General features: G+C 35.9%; 2 protein-coding genes across 3 annotated transcripts in view; one reads left to right on the top strand and one right to left on the bottom strand.

The window, feature by feature from the left end:
* LOC132906586 (uncharacterized) overlaps positions 1–24,739 on the bottom strand; it is a 111,060-nt gene extending 86,321 nt beyond the window's left edge. The window contains exon 1 of the mRNA XM_060958913.1: positions 24,127–24,739. Within this exon, the coding sequence (XP_060814896.1) occupies positions 24,127–24,187 (61 nt within the window). The 5' untranslated portion in view covers positions 24,188–24,739. The remainder of the gene's footprint in view (positions 1–24,126) is intronic.
* The window catches only part of LOC132906569 (RING finger protein 17), a 309,846-nt gene that overhangs the window by 272,137 nt on the left and 11,462 nt on the right, over positions 1–26,247 (top strand). The gene's annotated exons all lie outside the window — the stretch shown is intronic.

Raw genomic sequence — 26,247 nt, 5'->3', positions numbered from 1 at the left:
AGAGGGAGAGAGAGAGAGAACATTTTCTATGTTTCCGAATAAAGATGAAAAAATGAAATGGCCACATCGTAAATAGGTAATGGAGAAAAACCATTCGTAAAGAATGGAATAGGATGAAGATGAAGAAATAGGTGTATTTCCCATGTGGCAAAAGTATTGTTGTTCGTCCATATACGCTACTGGAAGAATTTATTGCGTCAGAAAAATATTCATTATTTTTTAAAGGTAGAAGCTTCCGAATAATTACACTTCCCATCGACTGTAACAATTTCTGTCCATTTTTTAATGAATAAAAATGACTGCATTGGTTGTTCTAGTGTTAATAATCAAAGTATTGCAGAGTATACTTAAGACAAACACCAAGAAAGGAAATTTTGCATATATCTACTTAAAATTTATGATATCGACTATTCTTGAAAATAGTAGAAAAAGATTGCGTCAGGTATCCTCATTCGCTAATTATAGCTATCATTATAGGACACCATTGTTCAATCATCTATTACATTTAAATGTATCATCGTAGAATTAAGAAAATAAAAACTTCACATTTCGTATTTTCCGTTTATTTTCAATCTCGCCAACAAATTCTCAACGAATAAAACTGAAAATACCAAAGTTCCAAGAGCATCGTATCGTCGCTACGAAACAAAAAGATACTCGATAAGACTTCTGCTTTTCGAAAGATCAAATAAAAAATGGACGGATCAGAGGACGTCCGTGTTAGCCAAGAATATTCGAAAATCAAGTTATGGAACCTGCGTCAAATTATCAGACGTCTGTTTCTCGATCATTAGTTTTGGCTGTTCCCGGGCTATACGCGGCTGTCCGTATCGCCTGCACGTGACTTTGGTCTCGTGCAAGGTCTGCTGGGTCCATGCAAGGCACTGTTATAAAGGACTATGCCTTGAGACGATAAAAACAAGCGCAAGCAACGGCGGACCATGCATTTCTCGAAATAACGTTAACTCCGACGCCGTCCGGCCAGTCACGCGCACCATCAGAGCCTTTTAAATTCGACGTTTCTTCGCGCTTTATCCCCATGACAAGGCAAAATCGCGCAAACACCTTCACTTGTCTCGAGATACGCGTTTCGTACGTTTCTTGCTGGCGTTTCCGTTCCGAACGACTTATACGCTTCGGGGTATTCTTTTTGTATACTCTGACGTGGTTATACATTTAGTTATACATTTTACGTCATGCCATAAATGTTGGATCGCGATTTTTGAAAATCAATTTTAGGTTTGTCGCAAGGTGGATTTAACACCATTGACGGAAAAGATAAAAAGAGAAACGTAAAGCCTGTAGAAGATTAACAAAAAAATTTTGAATTTTGGAATAGGCAAAGTTCGAATAACAATTATGTTGCTATTAAGATATGTTTATCTATTAACAAATATATAATTTTTCGTTGTTTTAAAATATCTTTATTCCCACGCCTATTTAAAAATATTTTCGTCGCCAGATAAATGTTTAATTATTAAAATAACGAAATAAATCATGTTCATAGATAATGTTTCCATTTTAATAATAATTTCGTCTCTTTCTTCTGTTTCAGGTAAGACATCATTTAACGAGTCACTAAAAACTCATAAATTACCAGTGAATATAAATAGCTGTTATCAGTAGCTGCTTCGTTCCGCGTTTACCTCGCGAAATACATAACTTCATTAACTCCTACGTAATCACGTAAGTTTGTCGGATTCCTAATTTATTCTTCCAAATGATCTCTCATAAACTGTCGCTGATGCGTAACGCTTTGAGAGCTTATCTTTAATTACTTGCACACACACACACACACACACACACACACATTTAGCTGTAGTTACCTATAGACCAAGTTACATACAAAGTTCATAGTTCGTTGCGAGATATAATCCTAAAGATGCGTTTCCATTAGCACTTTGAATGATTAAATATCATTGACTCGTGATTTTCCTTTCAAGAAACACATGCAGAAAGCAAGATTTTTCTTTCCAGATATTTAGTTTATTAAAAATTTGAATTTTTACGAAAGCTTCGAGATAGTTGGGAGATGAACAAGTTTTGTCGTGATAATTTAGATTTTGAACATAGTCACTGATTGATATTCATGTGCGATATTCATTCATCTCTAAAACATTTAAATCTCTAAAACAAACGCTCGAAAATAAATTTTCTAATCTTAAAGCGATAATATCGTAAAGCGTAAATTTCAAACATAAATCTTCTAACGTCTTAACAAAATTTCCATCGTAAATCAAATTGAGAACGATCAGTGTATTAGTAATTGCAATGGTAAACGTATGAAAGTATGATTTTAAGTAATAGATCAGGAAACCAGACGCAAATGCGTACTTAAGTAGATAAGGAGAAACAGATCGTCTTTGGTCAGACACGTTACGCAGCCAACTCGTCTACCAATATTCGCCACTCATTAAATCTTTGCTATTAACCTTATTGTTACTTCGTTATTAATTTTTTAATAATATCCTTCACTTCGATGAAATTTCTTATCAACAAACTTTTTAAAATACCAGAATTTTGAGGTGAATTTTTCTTTGGATTTTTCTCTTTTATGGAACACGTAGTAATTCCAAACTTTTGGCCAGAAATATACAATGATTTTATCATTTTTATACAAAAGATAGTTCGAAAATTCTACATATTTTCGTCACGAATTATTATGAAACACTTCCTTGTTTAATTTTGAGATTCTTTTATTCGTATGCCGTATAAAGAAGAATTGTTTTGGCGGCAGCAGAGACAAGGTAAAACGTGTAAAACCTGAAAGGGAAGTTGCGTAGATTATCGCAACGTGCACGTACATCGTCGAACAATGAACAATGACTACTGAGAGCGAGTCATTAGTTGACTCGTGAGTCGCTTGCAAAAAGAATGTAACGCTGCCTTTTCGCGCGCGTGTTTCCTGTTGGAGAAAACGTAAGAAAACGAAACTATTTCTTCTTGTTTATTCTATGTCAAATGACATTCTATTCTCGTTAGACTAGAACAATCTTTTTGAGAAGAAATACACATATGTATTCCACTTGAGAAAAAATTAAGGGTGAAAGTGTTTGCACTATTAGAAATCAACCCTGTAAAGATTGATTGCATTCAAAATGATTAATTCCTCATTGAACTTAATATAAAATTATCAGAATAGTCAAAACGATCAGTTGGTAATTTATCATGGATGCATTATTAGAGATTCTTTTTCCTAAGAGCTTGTCTTTCTCCTTCCATTTTCTCGTATACCTTTTATTTCTCTGTCTTTAGTAACAAGTTCTTCTCACTATGCTTTAGCCTTCGCTAAATCATTGCCAGTGCTGAATAAAGAGCAGAGAAATAAATTAGCTACTCGAATACTTGAAATCTTCGTATTATAAAATTTCTAGATTTCCCAACAATTTCGAATAATTATCTTTATATTTTGAAAAATCTTTCCAAGTACCTGCTTGATGTTACGTTCTTCCAAATGTTTCGAGAAATTCTAACTATTTAATTAACATTACATGCAAACAATTTAGCAACTCACTTTTACTATTTCAATTCATCACCAGAAATTACTCCAATGTAAAAATGGATCTCAACTCGGGAACAAGGTCAAACGAGACACGTTTATAAGAACGTTCTTCATTGTCTTTATATTCCCATTGTCTTTATATCCATTACTAAAGTACAACTATTATATGTTACACGTGTTACGAAACAGCCTGTATGACCACGAATTCTCTTCAAAGCCCATGGAACCGCCGTTATGTACTTTCATTCATAAACCATCGTTCATTATTCGACAGTTACTCAACAATGTATCATCGATCGATCTTCCCTTTCCTCGTGACGTAGTGTCAGAATCTCTCTCGAACGTGTTTAACAGTGTTCGTGATAAAGGCTAAATTAAGAAGCAATCACGTTACAGAAACTGAGTTAGTTGAAACTGCCGCGAGGACTAAAATCGAGACGTACAATCCTCGTAGGTTCATTTAGTTCGCAGCCTAGTAATTCGCAATCTGCCTTTCGCCTGTTAGACCACCGGCTCCGAGATAAACTTTCAATGAGAGAAAACGCCTAGCCGCAATCTCTTTCTACAGGGTGTCGCTAAGATTAATATTTGGGCCGCTGATTTTTATATGTTTATGAGAAATTTGAAAGTACGAAGGAAATGATCGGTATCTCCGATTTTTCTCAAACTATAATATGTTGAAAAAGAATATTTGAAAAGGTAACATATCGATAAAGGAAAAAGTCGCGGACAATTCTCCGTATTTTTAATTTTATATCAAAACTAAACTTAAACTAAGATTCACGTGAAATTTTTGTTGAATTCTATGATTTTTTCATATTTATTTCTCAATTGATTAATATCTTTCGCAAAGAATTGTTAGTTCTTCGAGCCTTGGCATTTTAATTTCGTAATTCTCGCATAATTTTGAAAACACGAGGGAGGGAACGCACAAATCGTTAATAAAACGCGACAGAAATGGGAATTTGATGAAAGGGACGTGTTTGAAATGATGTCACTAGATGGAAAGGGCTGATATATTATGGCGTGAACGTATTTCTACGCTCCTCTCGCAAGATTTTGCAATCAATTTTCGTCACATAGTGTTTGAAACACGCTTTATAGGAAAATATTATATTTACCACCAGACTTGTTTATTAAATAGAAAATTAATTTATGTAAACAGGAAACATAACTTATAATCAACAAAATTTTAGCTTAACATTTTGAACATAACTGAGACACTCGTAATATATTTTTGCTACTTATTTATTGATATTTATTTATATTTCTTGATTTACTTGCTTATTTACATTACAAACTTTTCAAAGCAAACTTTTAAAGTATGATATTAATTAATCTACGTATTAGAAAACCAGAAATAAATACAAGTGGATAAGGAGAAACGGATCGCCTGTGGTCAGACACGTTTCTTAACCAACTTGCCTACTAACATATGTCTTCTCTATAACACAGCAACGTGTAATGATATTTTACTTTGAAAGTAATTTACGACGAAACATATATCAATTTATTACATGTTAACTTAAGGGCTATTTAAGATTCAAAAGTTATTAAATAATAATATAAAAATATTCATTTCACAAAAATGCAATTTTATATTTTTATGAACAAACACAAATCTAAAATAGCCCACAAAGGATATTCTGTCACGAAACATCTCGTCTACAAACACAAAAGCCTCGACATCGCACGATTATATCAATCAATAATCAAATATCTTCCATGGCATGATTCAACCAAATCCAACGTCATCAAACATTTCCAGTAGTAACTTAATCTCAATTTCACTCGATAAATAGAACCCATCAGACGTTTTAAAGCAAGACGTTTCGTTTCCTTTGTTTTTTTTCAACATTTTCCACTTGCTAGTCGTCGCGCCGTTGGCTCACGGGCCTCCGTATGAGACAACGCCACCAGGGACCTGTAATGAACGTAATTTAAAGTCGATCTCGCGGACGTGTTCCACGAGTGATGGCGGGGATGGGCACACACAGGTCGTTTGCCGTCTTAGAAACTTCGTTACGTTGGGATGAATATCTCGATTCAACGGGTACGTCGGCAAGTTTCCACGTCGTGACGAAAACTCGCGAAAGTTCTGACATAATACACGCAGCACGCGTAATATGATTTCGGATGAAATTATTGTTTGCGCGAAGACATCCGTCTACCGTCTGTTCAACAGGCATCTCTCCCTCTCTTGACCTCGTTCAGAATTCCTTTGAAAATTCGTCTGGTCGACACTGAACTTCGTCTGACAGCGAATATTTTCCTCTTTTTGTACAAGAAGAGACAAAAGAGACTCGTGAATAAATATCAATAAGTTTGTTACAGCGAGATGAATGAATGAATTTTTTGTTTGAAACTGATATTGGAAAGAATTGAATAAGGATGTAGGAAAAGTTCGAAAGGAGTTGGAAAGAATTGAAAGAATATTTTGCGAAGAAATTTTGAAGGAATTGGAGATGTATTCGAAAGGAACTTGGGGGAATTTATGGAGAATTCGAAAGGAATTATGAAGGAATTCAAAGAGTACTTGAAGTAAGGTTCAAAGGAATTAGAATCCTGCTGCGAAAGAATCTCGAGAATATTTGAAAGAAACTTCGAAGGAATGCGAAAGAAATTTTAAGATAATTTCCGAAGTATTGGTAAAATCATAGAAATATAGTAAAAATTGAGCAGGGAAAAATTTGAAAGATTCCTAAAGAAATTTTAAAGGAGTTGGAAAAATATTTTAATGGAATTTCAATATTATTTTAACTGAATTTCGAAAGATTTGAAAGAATAATCGAAAAATTTCAAAGAAACTGTACGTGAAGTAGATACATTGATATAAGAGTACAAAGGAAAAAGAGTCCGTTTGTGGTCAGACACCTCGTGTAATTAACTCGTTTAAAAATATGCATAAAAAACAAATTCTTTTACAAATACAAAATAAATACGAATAACAAAGAACTAAATTAAAGCTAAAATAAAGATGATGAAAATAAAGACTTATTTCATGGTCAAATTTCTCATCAAAAGGATGATATAGTAATTTCGATCTCCAGCGTGCCGAACCTGTTATCCTTCGGTACTTTTTTATTTTTTCGTTTAGTAACCTTCGCAGTACGTTCGCAAAGCCAAAAGTACGATAGGTTGGGAAGAGAAACGAGATGCAGGAAATAAATCGAAGAGTCGAAAGATCCCAGTACACCGTGAACACTTCCAGTTTCAGAAACTGGAAATCCTTGCCCGCCACCTTGGTCGATCCAGGTTTATGATCGTGTAACCTTGCCTCGATCGAGGAAACGGTTTCGTCAGTGACCTTGCTAGCCAGTTTTCCGCCGAGCGTGTCGGAAATTTGCATTGGAAAACGTTTAGTTCGCCGAGCAGATTTTCCATTCTCTTCAACGACCATCTACTTCGTTATCGATGCAAGAACTAAGACTATTGTAAAATTTACGTAAGTTACAAGAAAGAAGATAAACGAAGTCTTCTTTGTATTCCTGACATTTCTAAACATTCGAGAGATGGTGTTTTCAATCCGTGAAGATTGCAATGCTTCGAAAAAAACGAACTGTTAGTGTCTTTTCGATAGTTAGAATCGGAGCATAGGTTCTGGTTGTCAAAAGGAAAGTTTTGTATTTGTAATTGTAATTGTAATTATTATAGCCCAGTAGTGCCAGTATATCGTTTTATTTCTGGAAATTATTTTGTTGTCTTCTTGAACAATTTTCTCATCTTTGGTACCTTTCCTTGCTGAACCTGAAATGTACGATATTCTCTCGTTGTCTATTTATTATATTAAAGAGTAATCCTGTCTCATAATATATAACAAGTTTTATCATTCTGTGCAAAGTTCAACTTTGAGATTTTAATATGTTGAAGCTTAGGTGATTCGGACTATTCTATCTTGATATATTCGTAGTATTCTAATAATTAAGGCTGGCCATCGTACAATCATATAAAAGCCGCGTACCGAAACTATCGTAACGAGCGATCTACGCGGAAAAATCGTATTAAAAAGCACGTGATAGAAGGACAGGCTGACCATCGATCGATTAAACGATTCAACAGAGAGGCACGCGATAAAGCGTATGATAACGAAATTAACATTCCACGCCGATCAACTAGCCTAGATTATTCGCAATCTCTTACTGCTATGCGTAACCAGCCTTCGAATTTCCAGATCCTCAACCTACTCGCCACGGATGAACGCGTGTTAACACTGCGAGAATTCGCCGTAGGGATACATAGTCATTCAGAATGCGGACGCTTACGCATCTGGTGAAAGGAAAAACAAGCCGCGTGGCCGCGATCGTACGCGATCAAAGATGTACCGAAGCGGTGCGATGATCTGATAAATAGATTTCTAGAGCTTACAATTAATCTTCTATTATGGGAACTTCAACAATAGATATGTATTCACTTACTGATATAATTAGGTGAAATCCATTAGTGTGCATAAACTGAATAGCGTGCGGAGTTAGACAGTCAGTAAGATTGGTACGATTTACGAAAGCTCGAGTACAGAAATATTAAAAGTGTTCACAGATCCGATAAAAAAATTGAACGATATACAAAACTCATTAGTACCGACAGAGATTCGGTTAACGAAGTCGGTGGCAACATGCTCATAAATATACATAAGTGGTAGAAATGCTTGCGTAAACCTAAATAATCTCGAGGGTGTGTAAATGGTATTAACTGCAAGAGTTGCAAGCGACGTATAAAGCCAATTTTGTTTGACGTACGACTTACGAGTAAACCGCGAATTTTTATGAAAATTCATATTTTTATGAACGCAATTAAAAACGTGAAAGAAAAGATTTTGTTTATTCCCTAAGTACTATAATATTTTTTGTGCGTGCTATATGCATTCCGTACATTTTCACATTTTTTTAAACCTCCTACAAATGCATGAAAATCTACAGTCCGCTTGTAAGTTAATATGCCAAACAAAATTTCAATTTGACGACCTAGATTCTGGAAGTTCCAGAGTAATCGTAATAAATTACAAAACAAAATTTCACCTGACGAATTCCAATATCTCCAAAGTTTAACGCAAACTCTAACTCTTCCTATTTCCCCTTGCACGTTAAGACCAAAGTGTATCACCTCCGGTGCACAATGAAATGGACTTCCTCTGCACTCAATATATTCTCCTCGGTCCTTTCTTTCGTATATCCTCCGTATCAGCAGTGTTCTCCTCATGAGAGGAGAGATCGACTACGTGCTCTGAATTTGCGGCTACAAACGAAGAATAATGCTGCTTGACTTTTGCGGATATCTTAATTCGATGCAGAGCTTGTCCAACTCGAGCGAAGGAAAATGCGAAATACACTGCTGACCATAACTTATTAGGATTCCTACCGATATTCAATACAAATTGAACGATTCTCGATACTTTTAGTAACTCTAGCTATTTTATCGTAAATCTGTTGTTTCATCCATCTCGTCGTCTGTCTCGTGCGGATGTTGATGCAATTTTGTATTTTGATCAATTTGACTAAAGAAATAAAAGTACACGAATGAAAGCTAATAGGACTAAATGGAAACTTGTCTCACCTATTAAAAATGATCGCTTTAATCCAAGTATTTTATATATGTTTGCACGTTATATAAATTCTGTACATACGTCTGCGCTTTTGAATTTCTTACCAATGCATAAATATTTGCAGGTAACCAGGTACCTACCAAGTAAAATACTAAATAAAGATAAAAACTTGTTGCTGTTTCTCAATAAGTGTAACGAGCAAGTGTCTTGACATTTTTGTATCTAGTGTCGTATTCGCTGTATTTGTCATTTTAAACGAACAACGGTGTCACTTGAATTTTGCCAGTATTTTAATTTCGTGTGGAGTTGAGTGTATCTCGATATTTCTGTAGACACAGTTCCACAGGAAGGAGAGTAATATCGAGAAGGGGAAACATGTGACACAAGGAGAGGGAGGTGAATCACATATTCTCTATGAGAGAATTGCATAAGCGATGAGTCACGCGCTGTTCGCACAAGCATTAACGTTGCAAAGTATTTTTTGCGAAATTTTAATTGGAACGCGACTGGATATGTGATACGATTAATTGGATTCGACGAGGATCCTACGTCGCGCGTTATAGCGCACGATTTATTAAAATAATTTATGCATCGCTCGCACAGCCAGAGAGGGGAGTGCCACAAGCGGAGAAGAATTAATACCCACGCGCGCGAATTTCCCTTTTATCGCGGTCGATTAATGCCGTTTCGAAGGCAATTTCGGCAGTTGCCAATGATCCGGATTCCGATTGCGTCCAGACGTTCTCTATCCTTCATCTTCCACAGGAAACTCGCGATAGGAAACTCTGTAATGCGAACACCATGCTCTTTTTCTATTTTTGCCTTTTTTCATATGTATATTCATTTTTTGTGGAAGCTTGGATTTAAAATTATCGAACCTTTGCAATTATCAACCGTTTGTAAATATAACATTGGAAATTTTAGGAAATCTGAAGGGTAAAGAAAATTAGTTTCGAAATTGTTCATCGTGAGTTCTTCGTCGTGTTATTACGCTGTCCAAGAATTAACCTTAGAAATTAATATCGTTTGAATCACCCACGAGTCAGCCTTGTTTTTGATGAAATTTCATGATGAAATTTCTATTACCAAAAGTAAAAATACTGTTTGTACGTGTAAATAATATAACTCTATGATGCTCTATGAGGAAAATATTTTTAAACAATTCTTACAGCAAAATTACCAAAGAATGAATCCTGTTGGCAAAAAATGCTACCTTATAGTTGTATAGAGTCGTGAGTTGATTTTTTTAAAGCGAAGGAAAAGATTTATACATAGAAAATGTAGGAATTTGTTAATTTTTTCCGGGATTTTCAAATCTATAACGTGGTTAAAATATTATACAATATGAGGTCCGTTTTCGATCAGGACTATGTCGTGCGGCAATGAACGCATTTATAGATTAAAAAATGGTAATTATGAATTCTGAATGAATTATTAGCGCCAATAATTAAAAGGAGCATTGCCTATTATAATTAAAGACCAATTATTGATAATAATTATCATGAATATTCTCTGCATTCGATCGATTTGTATTCGTGGCCCGATACGGATGACTCAACTGAAATATGTTTATTGCAAGAACGAACTGCAAATGAATAATCTCCCATTCTCGGGGCTATGCTTTGAAAATCATGCATCGTGTTATACATGCAGTTATGTGAAAAAGGTTCCCTTCATGTTGCGATAGATAAAGAAATATACATAATACATATATCGTGAACTGTTTCGACCATAATATCTGCGGTAGATTGTAGTATTTTACCTCTTTTTTTTATGAGAAATTACTAAAGAAAGAATATTCATATTCGTATTTTTTTCGTTCTTCGCCATGTTAAGCATACTTTGTATTTTCTCAATAATAGCAACGAGAATGATTTAATTTTTACGTCCACTGTATGAGAATCAGCCTGCGTCAAAAGTCAAATAGAACTGAGCTACCTGGCAATATGGCATCGTTCTCCGAAAATCTCGTCGCACTTTGTTAACGAGCAATTATTTGGTACCTCTTTTGAAACTGTTAAAAAGTAGAATACCTTTTATAATGAGATATATTTAGTACTTAGTAATTGACAGAATCGTACGTGAAAAGATCCTCTATAGGTCAAAATGTTTTTTTATTTCTTTATTTGTAGTAACATAAACAGAAGTTGCGAAAATTTGTTCACATCACTGTATGTTAATCTATACGATATAAGAATATCAGGAATTTGTACATTTTTAAAGGTATATTTAAAATATTATTCTTTTTGTTTTTTAGCTTTAATCTTCTTTTTTTTTATTCTGTTAACGTTTATGGTAAATGCAACGGTTCGACGCTTCGATTTCTCCCATAAGCACGAACGGTGGCAAATTTATAATTTTACTTTGAAACTGCAGTGTGCAGTCCATTACAGTTGGTTAATTAATACGTTTGTTCCCGGCCACTCTCAATCGAATTATTTTCACAAGGAATGAATTATTAACGCGCAACATATTGATACGCTAATATTTACATAATAAATTTACGCCCGTAGAAGAATAAAAGAAACGGAACGTGTACCGCGTGGATAATTATTGAAATTTGATTAAATCAGCTTGTTCCCCGGAATGCACGCCGAAGAACGCAAACACACAATAATTATTTTTCCCTTTACCAAACTGCGCAAGCTACCGCGATCAACCATTTTGCAAAATGTTAAACATCAAAAGACGAAGAATTGCCGATAATTACCTCAACGAGTGATTGTAAGTAAATTATCTAAAGAAATTATCTTATTACGATAAAGCGATGAAGCTGGATGATAAAGAATCTGAGTGAAATAAATACAATTTATATATAAATCAAGTTATATGATCCAATTTGAGATCAAGAAACAATCTCACGGTATAATTATAAAAAGTAATTAAAAATATAAATTACTTTTATGGAACGCGAAATAAAATTCTAGAAAGCAAAAATGAACGATAACGCAAGGTTGAAACTCGTAATAGTCTGACCTGTATCTTCTAAAATTAGAAAATACAGGATTTTTATTTGAAAAAAAAAAGAAAAAGAAATAACAGAGGACGCGAACGATTTCCAAATGATTTCCATTGTAATCAGGCGACGTTGTCCCACGATCTGCTTCGAGAAACCAACAGGCATCTGCAATTCTACCGGAATCTATATCCAAGCGTTTCACAAGGCTGTAATTCCGAATCGTGAAAGCAGCAAGACGATTTGCGTTCGGTTCAACTACCTTGTCGAATCGTAACGAAACGTTTTAATATTTCTGTGTAAGGCAATGAGTTTACGGTCACCAGTGAACAGAGTTGGTACGTAATTGGTGATTTACACGCGGTCGTAGCTAGTGACGGAAATCGTTAACGATGTATAGTCCTCCGCTGTAACCTATTTTCCTGAAGAATAATTTAACTTTAGGATATCTGACCTGGTTTTGACAGAACGTAAATCAGCGACGCTTCTGTCAGCGAGAATTTTGATAAGAAATAAATCAGAATAAAATTAGTGAAATTATAGAGTATTGTTTTTGTTAATTTGATACTCGTATTCGTATAATTTTATAATCGTAATTTCATAGAGGATTTTTTAATCATTTTAACGCATACGATGCATACTGAATAAATTTTCTTGTAAAGAATTTCATAAAGAACGAATATACATATATGAATATATAAAAAAAAAAAGTTTTATACTACGAAAAATTTGTTCTTCATACACGTAAAGTAATAATTCGTGCAGTCTAGTGCGTTTATCGTTGCATTTACGACGACTGATAGCATCGACAAGCAATTTTCGATAGCATTTTCTCATTTTCACGTTTAATGCTTCATTTCACACGATTGTCAATATCATTTATATCTTTATCTCTGTTGCCATGTGCAATATTCATCGTATATTTTCTAAACTGTAAACACGTCTGACAATACTGTCGTAAAAGCAATTACGAATATACTTTTTTCCTTTCAAATAAATATTTCGAACATTGTGTGACATTATAAAAGGACTATAAAAAAATGTATGTGAAAACACGTGAAGATGTACGTGCTGAATCGCAGATAAAAAAATATCACGACTGAAAAATATAAAAAATTGTTATTTCATATCGACGCTAATTTTAACAAATTTTACCAATCTCTGTCAACTTGCTTAAGCTTAGGAAAAATGTGAAAATCGTCGGAGGCAAGATCCGGGCTATGGGCTACGGGATAATATATAGATAATCGAAAACCTCTCACCCAAAATTGCCCAAACGAAGCTCGATCTTTACTTACTGGATTATCCTCGTATTTGATCATTCACGATCCATTCAAATACGCTATACCTAAGTAACAAAGTAATATATACGTAAGAAGAGCTTCGGAATATCGAAGCTCGACGATCATTGAATTATGAACACAGAAAAAGATAATAAGCAGAAAATACTCGGATTTATTAAAATCACCGAAAATTTTGACTTAATCTGTCGGTTAGAAATGATACTCGAAGTGTAATTAGTCATGACAACTGAAGAATGTATCTAGTGAAAGCCATTCCTAGTCAGCCAACGGTAATAATAGAGAATTTTTCATTCAAAGAGCATATAAAAATGGTGCAAAAAGTGATGCGTAAAGGGAGAGACAACAAGCTTATGATCCTCTAAAAAAAAAAAGGAAGAAAAAAGGAGAGAGTAGAATGACAAGGGCATTCGAAAGGATGACTACAAAAGGGACACCCCGTATATGTCACGCAGGACGAAGTGCCATGTCTATGAATCGTCGCGGTTTGTTCACACGGGATATACACGAGTATCGGTTTGTCGGTGTATTCACGCGACTCGCGTACGACTCGTGGATTATGCGCCTATGCATTATTGTCACCGCTGATTTGGCCGCGCGACGTCGAAATGAAATTTACCGTGGCAGGCCTCGAACGACAACGAGTCACGCGTCGCACTCTCCAACAGATTTATTTGCTCCTGGACCAAAGGGGGAACCTAGCCAACGTTTCAAATAAATCGCGTAATATAACGTAAATCGACATTCTGCGCGATGGCGTTTCAATTTTATGGATTTCCACTAAGTTCGTCCGAATACCGACGCGAAAGCGAAGGTAACGACGATGGTTTAACGATCCTTCGGGAAAGCTTTGCGTCTGTTGCTGCTGTTTGGAGAGTAAATGAGCTTTTATTTGGTCTGCCCCGATTAGTTTTCCATATGGATCATAATGGCGTGGAATAGCAAGTTCAAGTAAAATTTTTGGATTTTCTCCATGGAAAAGAATTCTAACGTTGAATTTATGTTCATTGATGGATTTCGTCTGACACGTTCTGCACATGGACAGTCTTCCACGAAACTTGTATCACACCGTTTTATCGAATAGGATGATCGGGTAATTTATGTTGTAAAATTCTGTTCCATTATTTTCCTTTTCATTACAAAAATATTGTTAATTAATAAACCAGGATATTGATTGATCATATAGAATGTCATAAATTGTTAGAATTCTTGTAAGTTTTACTCGTGCAGAATGGAAAAGAATTACAAATAACAATTTTTATTACAATATCAAAATTTCTGTTTATCTGTATTTTGTAGAATTCTTCGAGCTTTGCATGAACCTCAATCAAATTGCAATTAATTTCTTCAGGTACAAAACCAAGGAAGATTCTAAAATTATATCTAATTTTTCTTTTTCATATCTTGCGTTTAAGAAGGACAGGTTTATTATATTTTTACAGAAATACCTATATTTATAGCTTTTATATCATCGTACAATTGTGAAATAGAAATGACAGAAAAATTATACGATAGAAGTCCTTCTCATTCTTGTTTCTCAATCTTTCTTTGCAAGAGTCCATTTACACATTTTGCATCAATCAGGTGTTCCAGTAATCAAGATTTTATCAAATCATCTTTCTCGTACGAATTGTTAACGCATACCGACATTTCGCTACTTAAGGTCTGCGGTGCACTGCGTCATTCTACTTCGTACATTGACGTGATTATATCGCTTATCTTAATCCCGTTGATACGACTACCTTTTAACTAAATTCTGTCAAATAAATCTGAAGCTCAACTGGTTAACGAATCATAACCCGTTATTTCTGAAACATGTACCTGTATGCCATATACCAGCGCCACGACTTTACATCAGGATCGCTTGCGTTTCGCCAACCATAATCTTAGACCAAGATTTTATAACAGCAATTTCCCGTGCAAAACCCGTGTACGCCTAACACGTATCCCTCGTCCGTCGATACGTGGTTCTCGTTAACGCCGCTAATAAATCCCTCGCCGTGATATCAACACAGTGGAATTTCCTCGAATCTATCACGTCCTTGTATCGTTCCATCTTCTCGTTCGTGAACGCGTTTGAACGCACGGACGAATGATAAAACGTTGGAACGGATATCCAACCGCGTCGAGGTGAGCCTGTTTCCGGTCCGCCGGATTTTTCGTTCTCCGGCCACAATGGCCATCGAATAAAGAGATCAGACTCGTCGATTTTCATTGCGAAGGAATTGCGGTTGCACACATCGCGAAAATGTTTGCTCGGGAGGATGCTACATCTTGGCCGATATATATATATATACAGCCGATATTTTGTCTTCGTACGATATTTTGCTCATGTTTGGTCCACAAAAGAAACTTCGATCGTCGTTCGATCGTAAGTTGTTGTTTCGCTGCTGGCAAACAGGGAGAAACATTGATACGCGTTTTTTCTATTTTTCTTCTCATCTTTTCTTTTCTGTTGTCATTGCTTCTGTTGCCATTGTGTCTGTCGGTAAGATGTTGGAAAAGCGACGATGGAAAGGATAAAGTGAAAAGGGATAGAAGAAGAGGTATTCGTGTTACTTTGTGTTTCAGAGATTTCGAATAATATAATCGTAAAAGATCGAAAGGTGGCGTTTTTAGTATTCTTTCATTAAGTCTTGTGCAAAAATCTTGCGTCTTTTCGATATATTAAACAATATTAAAATCAAATATTGTTAAAATATAAATACAGAAAGTAAATGTTGAAAATAACAAAAGGAAATCTTCGATTTTCTTTCGGTATCCTTCATATTCGTATTATACCTTAATTGTCGGCAGTTCTAGTGTTAATTTTTTAGCCTCTCGTCGTTAACAAGTAGACTGTTCTCTACATGACGCCTTTTATAAATTTAAAAAAGAAAAAAAATAAAAAATAAAGGAGAAAAGAAGAGAAGAATTCATTCACAAGTTTTACATACCTTGCTGTCGCAAAAAAAGATTGTAGAAATTACCGTTAATGTTTTTTACGTCCACTGTGCCACGCTTTGCATCGAATTCCTCTATTCGGAAGCATCGGTTGTTTTAGAAACAATTCAAATAAGCGACACTGCGCTGCGACTAAATCACTGAGCCAACACTAACGTTCTCCTTATTGTTATTGCTGTTTCTTATCACGCTACAGATATTTGAGGAAATCGACGAAATCGTGTCTAGAATACACAGTTTCGGAAGCACGCTTTATATCGATTGGTGTCTAACACTAACCAATGCAACGTGATCCAATAAATGTTGCCGGTCTAGTGCGTTAAAATTATATAATGCAGTATTTTCAGCCAATAACAAAAATTATCAATTTTCTCTCATAAAATTATCTTCGTCAGATTTTCAATGTTACGAATTTTGTATTAACATGACACCACCAGAAAAAAAAAAACATTTGAAGTTACAAATTTTATATTTAGAATATGTGTAATTAATTATTTTTACTATTATTACCTCAGATATGAAATTTTACACTAAAGCTATCGGAATAATTAAAATTACCAATTTCAAACATTCGAATGATTTTCTATGATATAAAAATGAAAGCTTATTTTTCTCCTTTGATTTCGGTATCCTTCATATTCGTATAATACCTTAATTGTCAGCAGTTCTAGTGTTAATTTTTTAGCCTCTCGTCGTTAGCAAGTAAACTGTTCTCTACATGACGCCTTTTATAAATTTAAAAAAGAAAAAAAAATAAAAAATAAAGGAGAAAAGCAGAAAAGAAGAATTCATTCACAAGTTTTACATGTTGCCGCCTTCATACGTACGGTAATAAGTTCTAATTATAACGCGTCGAACACCAGTGCGGAAGTACGTACAGTGCTTTATACGATCTATAATGAGGCGTATTAAATGAGCACGATTTTGCCATTAAACCACCCCCTTCTCCTATACGCTACGTTTGCTTGAACCATCGTCAAGGTGTTGCGACATCATTAAATTTAATTGAAGAAATCGTTTTACAGCGGCTTCTTGTCTCTTTAAATTTCCTTGTGAACGATCGATCGTGATTCAGGAAATTTGTCCAAGTGTAAATGGCAAGAAATCGGTAGTGAACACGAGGATGCTTGAAAAGTGTCTTCGTTACACGTGGAATTTACACTCCGACGTTATCACAGGTCAGAGATAAAAATTAAGCGCAAATGATGCTCGTTCGTTAGTAGTGGTTAGTTCTCGAGTGTCGGAAATGTTTAAGAGAAACGAGAGACGTTTTGATGAGATGAAGATTCAACTTGTTACTTGATATTTTGAGCTTTAGATTTTTGTTGGAAGCTACGAAAGACATTTAAATAAGATTTATCGATGTAACTTAGATATTTCTGAATTTTTATCATTGATAACGAACGGATAAAATAACGATTCTTTTTACCAAACTTTTGCATTGGTTTTTATTAAACTTTTAAAATAAAATTTTAAGGTCTTCGTGTCTTCTATTCAAATATACACCGTTATTCTTTATCGTTTACTATTATCCATCTCTAGTATCTTCCAGTGCATCGTTCTGTCAATTCTTAGTAAAATATACTTCGTCGTTCACGAATTTCTTTTAGAATCAAAATCATTCCCAATTGTTAATTTCTTAGTATCTTCCATATAACAATATTTAGATAAATATTCACACAGCTACGTTGCTATCGTTTCTCATCGACAGACCTTAATTTTTGCTAAAGTCTACACCCCACACTAAAATCATTCACACCATCAATTTTATTTAAGATCCAAACCATTCTCTACTCTCTCCCACTACTAGTTTCACATATGCTTCTATCAACCAAACTTTACAACATAATTCACCATCCTTTTCCATTCTCTACTATCATCCTATGTTCTCATCACTTTCACCTAAAATGGCGATTTAAGATGATCCCATCGAGCGTGAACCTCTTCGGAGATCAGTCTGTTCGGAAATAAAGAAAGGAAGGAAGAAGACGATGACGGAAATCGAACGGAGTTACGCCACATAAGACGGCGATGGGCACTCGCGCCAGCTTACTACGTCTCTCTACTATAAGTATTTATCTACCGATCTTGCCGCATTCGAAATGCAAATTGGGCGGCGTCGCTTTCGCGAAGCGACCCGCCACTCGAGCTGGCCACGTTTTACCGCTTTATCGAGTTTTCAGAGTCACGCGCACACGGACCAAGAACAAACGAGATATTTTCTCTTTCTTCGTTCAAGCGCAGGTTGTTGATCGAACGATTCGAAAGGCGTTCCACTTGGAACCGTTTGCTCGGTCTAGATCGAGAAATAATTTTCATTCAAGGATCGCTCTCTCAGCCTCGCTCTCTTTACGCTGAACCAGACCGGAAAGCGTATAAATAACACCAAAGCGGAGCGTCCGCCCGCTTATCATTCATAGTGTCCATCATAGCGATGCATCGGCAAAAATCCTTATCTTTCGACCGAACTCCTCAAGATTGTGTCACCTTGTATATAAGTAACATCCGACTCGCAGCAGAGCTCATTTTTGCTGCAATTATCGTAACGTGGGAATCGAAAAAAGCTTTTACTTACTTAGCAACGATTTAATTATTAATTTATAATATTTAAGTCGTTGATTTATAGCATTTAAATAATTCACCTGTAACATTTGAACTACGGTGATTTATTTAGGGTGTTTTAATTTAATTGTGTTACAATCGGCAAAATCGTACGGTTTGGTAAAATAAACAAGAAAATGGAATGTAAAAATTCGAAGATTCTCAATCTCTGAAGAAAAATGTAGAATTCACCCATAAAATATAATTTCGGTTGACCGGCGAAAATTGCTCACGAAGACCACGGTATCTCAACCAGGCCATAAACGTGTATCGTGTCACGAACTTAACATATTCTCCATGATATATGATCCGTTTCACTATGATTTTCCCTCGAATAATTTTCTTCTAACATCGAACTATGTTTTATCTAGTAAAATCGCTTTCCCATATTCTCGTAAAAACACAATCCCTCATAGTTTGAGTACGTTTCTCAACTTTCAGCTGGTGATTCAAAAGTAAATAAAATGAAAAGATATTTAAATTCGATGTTCGCGTTTAATAATTTGTCTACCTTGAAAATTATTTATTATTTAAAACGACGAAAATACCAGATTGATAAGCAAGTAATTAACCAAAGAAATTAATAGGTGGACAAAATTCAAAATTTACTTTTACATTTGGTTGTTGGTGTGTTGTGGGAATACCTTGTTATTCAAAATTAGGCAATTACCGGATTAATAGACAGACTCTGTTAATAGACGCCCGGACAGACGCATCATTCGATCGCTTTAAACACGTTTATCCGAGGGTAGCCATAAAAATACGTGATTTTCAGACGTAATGCTCCATGGGTATCGCTCTGTCAATTTATCATGCGAAAGATCGTCGAGTCATAGACGTTGCGCATAATGATGATGGATGCTTTTAGATTCACGAAAAACGTTCCCCAGCGAGATTATCGATTGCGTGGCTACAATCTCGTCTAGTCGAGATGTCCGAAAAATGTCATTTTCCATGCGATATTTTTTAAATTTCGTTTCCATTTCCCATTTAACGCACCTCGCACCTGTTCGTTTTCTTGCGCGATCGCGTGTGCACGAACGCACCACTTTTCCACTGCTACATAAATCTTTCTGCATGGTTAATTTTCTACCTATTTTATCGAAAACAATTGCTTTTTATAACGAAATAATAGAAAGTAAACAAAATATTTTGATACGATTTTTATTTTGTAAATAATGTTGCTGTATTATCTGACAGTTTTGGGTAGAACGTAATTCTTTAATGGGTTTTGGGCTTCGCATTATTCATAGTCGAATTTATTCAATAATTTACTAGACGAGAAATAGATAATTATCTTTTTATTTTTCTTAAAAAAGAAAATAACGAATCTCGTATTATGAATATTTCTAGATGGTTAAATTGTTATATGCTTCCCTATCAAAAAGAAGGATTATTTTTCATATCGAAATGTTAGAAGATAGATAAAAAATTTTTAGACAATTAACACGGATTTTTATTTCACCAATAAAATCGCCATGTTCTCCAAAAGTAAAGTTATAGAAATAGAAAAGACATTAAAATAGATAAAATAAGTAAAAGAATGGGATGCTATTACTTTAAATTTTTGAAAGTGAATGATAATAGAGCGTCATTTTTTTATATTTTTGATATCTATATAATCCTTTGGATGTCTCCATTTTTAATAAGAATTAAATGCGAGCTTGAAACAAGTTTGTCAACAATTTAATAGAATCGATATCTCAGCATTTTACGATTATCATCGGCTCTTATTATAATCAAAGTTGCAACAATTTATTATTTATCACGAATTTCGTTATTTGTTTGTTATACTCAAAACACGCTATTCGAAAGCTTTTACAGCTACAGACGTATAAATATCGTTTTAAATGAAACGAACGCATCCTCTAATCGCACGCGTTTCGTTCACGTTAAAGCAGATAAAAAGGAACAGCAAAAATACATTCTAATACTAATTATCCGATAATAATCAATAAATCATAAAAATACAACATATTACGACTGCAAATTTTAACCAAAAGCTTTACATCATAAAATTAAACAGAGAATTATATAAACGTGGACGTGTTTCGACCAAAGGAATTCTGTGATAAATTTAGATTTGCTATATAGTAACAAATTCATTGCTACACGAGTTACATGAGCATCTACGTATCGAATAATGATCCGAGTAACCAAGAACAACTTACTATTTATACGTGACATAGTATCGCAATTTAAAAGGCAATATTTCTGTGACTCTAATTCAATGGCTGTATGGAACTCGTTATAATATTTAATGGCTGTAACAAATCTCTACTCGGGTTACATTTCTTTAGTTGTATCTATGGAATAACAAATTTGCATAGGTATTCGCCTAATCATCGCGTAATTTACATTACAATGAAGAAGTCTGAAACGTCTGAAAGCAAAAAACTTGCAAACTTTCCATCTTCCATCCACTCGCGAATAATATTCCACGATACACGTCCGTAATCTCGATGTCACGTTTTTTCTTTCTTTTTCTTCTTCTTCTTTTTTTTTCTACAATCACTTAATACGACTTACGACACGAGAAGAACGTTTAAAATAAGATCCTTTCCTTGGAACGTAACGATCCACGTAAATACGAACTCGTTTGAAGAACCATCGAGAAAGGTTGGGAAGATTGCATCAGTTCCAGCGATCCCAATGCTCCGTTGGTATTCGTGTCGTCGTCGGACAAACTGCTCGTCATTAATAATAGCCGTGGATACGTATACATTTGCACGATCAAGTGAGATCGCGTTTACATGGGCAAAGAAGGGCATGAGTGAATTAACGAGACTTCTGTCTTCGTTCGTTGGAACGCGTTCGCCCAACTAAATCAACACGGATGGTTCAAACAGCCGATCTGTCGATCTCTCGATCGAGTATGCGCGATTAAGTATCATGAAATAAATTCCGGACCTCCTGGTTAATCGTCTCCGTGTTTTATACGGATCTCGATCAATCTAACGCTAATTAAACGTCAACGACGAGCCAACTGTTTGGTCTCTCTCCCTGTCTTTCTCTCTTTCTCTCTTTCTCAAAAGAGATCGTTGTCTCTTTCCTCATAAGAGACCGTCCTCTCTCTCTGTTTCTCTTCCTGCCTCTCTGTCTCTCTCCTTCTCTGTGAGAAGGTGATCCAAGAGGAGATGGATATATCGACCACGAGTAAGAAGGCAAAGAGTGGCTGGAACGAAACTTGAATCGCGAGGCGAGGATGAACTTAATTTTCGTATCCGGCAAGATCTTGCCACGACCTCCTCCACCCGTTTCGCCTCCTTCGGGGACTCCCTTTGACTGTTTACGTAGTATAATTAACGCTGCGCACCGCGAACACGTTAAAGTGGATTCTCTGCGGCTGATTCAGCAGGGCAAACGAGATTGCAGCGGCCCCTTCTCTCTCTCTTCTCACTCTCTCCCTCACTCTTTCTCTCTCTCTCTTTCCTTGTCACATTTTCGTTGCTGGAAGACGAAACGAAGAAGATGGACAAAGACGAAAGCGATAATAATATGATAATGTACTTGTACTTTGTACAATCCTTAGCGTAGTTTGTTGTTTGATATATGATCGGGAGAATCAGTAATTTTTGTGTTTAAATTCGGAAGAAAGAAACGAATCTTTCGAGTTACTAAGGTCGTTGTTGTTCTTCTAGAGCGGTAGGTCTTGCGATCCCAACACCAAACTTCAAGCTACAAAATATCGCGCTCCAGAGTCGAACATCCAACATCCAACATCGAGCTTCGAATTTCAAACTAGACATTCAAGACCATCGCGTCGATATAGAAAGAAAGTCACACATTTTTTCGCTATAAGAGAACATCGTACGAGGTGAACCAAATCGAAAATTTCCCCCGTTCCAATCGACGCGTTCACATCACTTTCCATCATCAACACCTAACTCCACTCATTTACACGAGCTCTCGAGTCACCTGCTTCGAGAACGGTCCGCAGCTCCTCGTTCCTCGTTAGAAGGGGAATGGTAATTGATTTTTCGCGGTTTATGTGTCGGAGGAACGATCGTAGCGTAGTTGTGGGCGCGAAATTAATCGACGAGTTCGGCATTGGCAAGAGGCTAAAAGGAATGGAGAAAGCGTGGCATTAGTTGTCCATATTAGGACTCGGCCATCGACTGTTTAACGCTCGTGAGAATTTGTTACATATCAGGCTTAGAAATAGGCCTATGCGACCGTTTACTGTGCGGTGAGGGAGAAGGCAATCAGAATGCCAGGCTCCGGAGACAATGGACTTGCATCACTAATATTTCGCGGTACTTTCCTTTCTCGAAGCGCAACTCCGCCACGCGTAATTTCTACCTCGAGACGCTTGAATTTACGCGAGAAATTTCTTCTTTGAATTTTCCTCTGTTCGTTCAGTGTCTGTAATGTTTTAATCACTTCGATTACTTCACGCTATATGACATTATGTTTTAATATCCAGGGGAATTTTATAGATGAAACAAATACGGTAGGATCTTGATTATTCGAACTAATATCATGGATTTCATAAATGATTCCGACTGCATTTGTTTTACTTTCCTATTTCAATTTCCATGGCATACAATGTTGTAACTCTGCTTCGCTTATTCTCGTTTTCTAATCCTTCTGTTTAAACAGAGAATATTACGCCAGGTATATCAGATGTTGTATTTAGTCGAAACAAGAAACACTATTTGAAATGTATGCTGCAGAAATTGTTCGTGCAATATCTGATAAGCCAGACAATATAATAATATTTATGCAATACAGAGAAAAACATTTATTAATATTATTAAATAAAATTATGTATTAATTATGACACAATAAGGAGGTTGCCTGTGGTTATTACTTGCAACATCGTTTTAAACATCAGATATAACAGCTCACATTTATATAAATTTAATTTAATAAGTTCACATAAATTTAATGGAGAGCACTAATCATCCACGATAGGAACCAGAGATAACATTAGCCAAAAAAAAAGATAGGTATCTTTCACATTCGCACATTTTCAACAAAATAAATAAAATATGGATCGATTATCCTCCTAATTATCGAATTCAACGTTTTCTTAAAAATTCTCATTTACATTATGATGAATTGCTATTTGCCAATAAACGAATCGAAAGTTAAATTATAGTAAATTGTATATCGTAAGAAATATATGGCTTCAATAATTGCAAAGGTAATACTTTCGTAACTCGTTGCATATCGTCAGTGGCATCTAACGCTAGAACACGAAACGACGTAAAGTCGTTGATATTCACACCGCTATCAACGTTATTAGATAACAGTCGTTACTCATGAAAAAGAGACTCACCGATAAGCAACAAAAGGAACGCGATGTATCCCAGCGCGCAGAGGTTGTCGAACACCCGCATGGTACTTCCGGTTCGCTCTTGGTCCCCAAAACCCTCCAACAGGCTCTAGAAACTAAGACCCAACGGTTCGACGAGGAACCAACCTCATCCTCAACGCCGTCAACAAGAGTCACAGGAAACAACCGATCACGAATAATGAAACACGGAACACGAGGCCGACAGCGGAGTCAACGATGGTAACCGGTCCTCGAGACATGAAAGACTGGGGAAAGGCGCGTTTGTTCGGTCGTTGGTTCGACGTTAAGCACCGACACACTGTGACCACCTCTTCTGTTCCTTTACTCCCTGCCATTCCGATCTGTGCCGCTCTCCCTTCACGACAGATAAGTCTTCTCCCTTCACGGATCATCCTCTAGAAAGTCGCTCGAACGACCTTCTAGTTCACGGCGAAACGACGGCACAACGCCGATGTCATCGTAGTGTGTTGTTGATATTCTGGTCCCATCCGGAGGCAAACCAGGGCTTATCGTTAACGAAGGTTAACAATTATGGATCCTTCGATCTTTACAGCTACGATTAGTCTTTCAAGACGTCCATTGGTTTCGTGCAGAAACTCGAACGACTATAGTAGAATTCCATTTATCTGAATTAGTTGGCAGACTGACAGTTTATGTAATTGGAGTTCATATATAATTGGAGCTCGCTAATTATTCTCACTGCTCGTTACTTTTCATTCGCATAATAGGAGCTCACGTGTCAACATAAGCGAATTCAAGCAGCAAAAATTAATTGACCATTATCTTAAATTTCGTACAGATAAATGAAGTTCTACTGTGTCGAGAAGATTAATGAACGTTACTTCTACTGCGATCTTCCAAGCATATTTCAACTCCTGCACTCTCATTTTAGATCTTAATGATTATTTTAGATCGTAATATCTTAATATGTATAACGTAAAATTGTGTGAAGAAATAATGAATTTTCCGTGTTTTTAACAAACTTGAGATATCTTTCACTTCTAGAAAAACACAAATTTGCCGAAACCGATTGAAAGTACGCAATAAAATTAGCCCTCTGTACGTCGTCTATAATTGTGACACGGACAAGAATTTAAATCGCCTATTTTTATTTTTAGAAGCGTTTGGTGGTTTTACAAGTTTCGTCGAATTTATATAAAAAATCTGACATGAAATTACAAACGAGTGCTATGTTAAATATGTTCAGACTTTCAAACACTGAAAGTCGAATTTATCGATATTAATAATCCTGTTACATGTAACACTTAAGATGTGAAATTTATATTTGAATGTGAATCGGCTGGAAATTCCACTCTTCAATAGAAGAAGCTAAAACTATATATCTTTAAGAGTGTCATTCTTGTACATACTCCAGACGTCTAAAATTAAAAAATTCTCAGCATCAGCGTACTCGAGCACCGTTTCACTCGGTAGTCATTGCTAAAGACGCCTCGATTTCTTAAGATGCGACCCGAACGACCGGTCGAATATCAATCAGCGTATTGCATCAGCTTCCTCTGGTTACGTGTAATTTCACGTGAACGTCTTATGAAGCGATTTCTCTATTTTTATTTCGACTATCAGCGAGCGTTAACCGGGACATGACGTTTTATTGAATTCCTCGCTATGACCCGGTGACAGTGGTCCATTTAAATCGTAGAGTTCTCTGTATTGGCGTATCTCAGACATCCGCTTCGGCCTTTGTCGACATGCCAGATACTGGCAACCTCGAAACCTTTAATACCGTCGAATTTAATGGCGAGGTTTTGGACATTTTTACAGCTGTCGGTTTATCGAGGATCTTCATGATAGCGGTTCAATGAGAAAAATTCTTAAGGAAGACTTTTTCAAGCTGGAACTTGGTCTCGATGTTGGCACTTGGCCTGGATGTTGAAACTTAGTCTCGATGTTGGAACTTTAATGTCCGATTTGTACGGTTTCTCCTTTGCAAGAGTTTGACGATTCACGGTAATATTTTTCAGCAATGAAGAAGGTCTTTTGATTTGCTTAAATCTAGTCTTTGCTCGAACCTTAATATCGAAGGACGTGTACGTGGAGAATTATTCATTGTTCGCTTATCACCGAAAGCATTTCGTTTAACAG

This window comes from Bombus pascuorum, chromosome 4, assembly GCF_905332965.1.
Source record: "Bombus pascuorum chromosome 4, iyBomPasc1.1, whole genome shotgun sequence".
NCBI lineage: Eukaryota > Metazoa > Arthropoda > Insecta > Hymenoptera > Apidae > Bombus > Bombus pascuorum.
The sequence above is the reverse complement of the archived record's forward strand: the minus strand, read 5'-3'. Positions and strand labels throughout refer to the sequence as shown.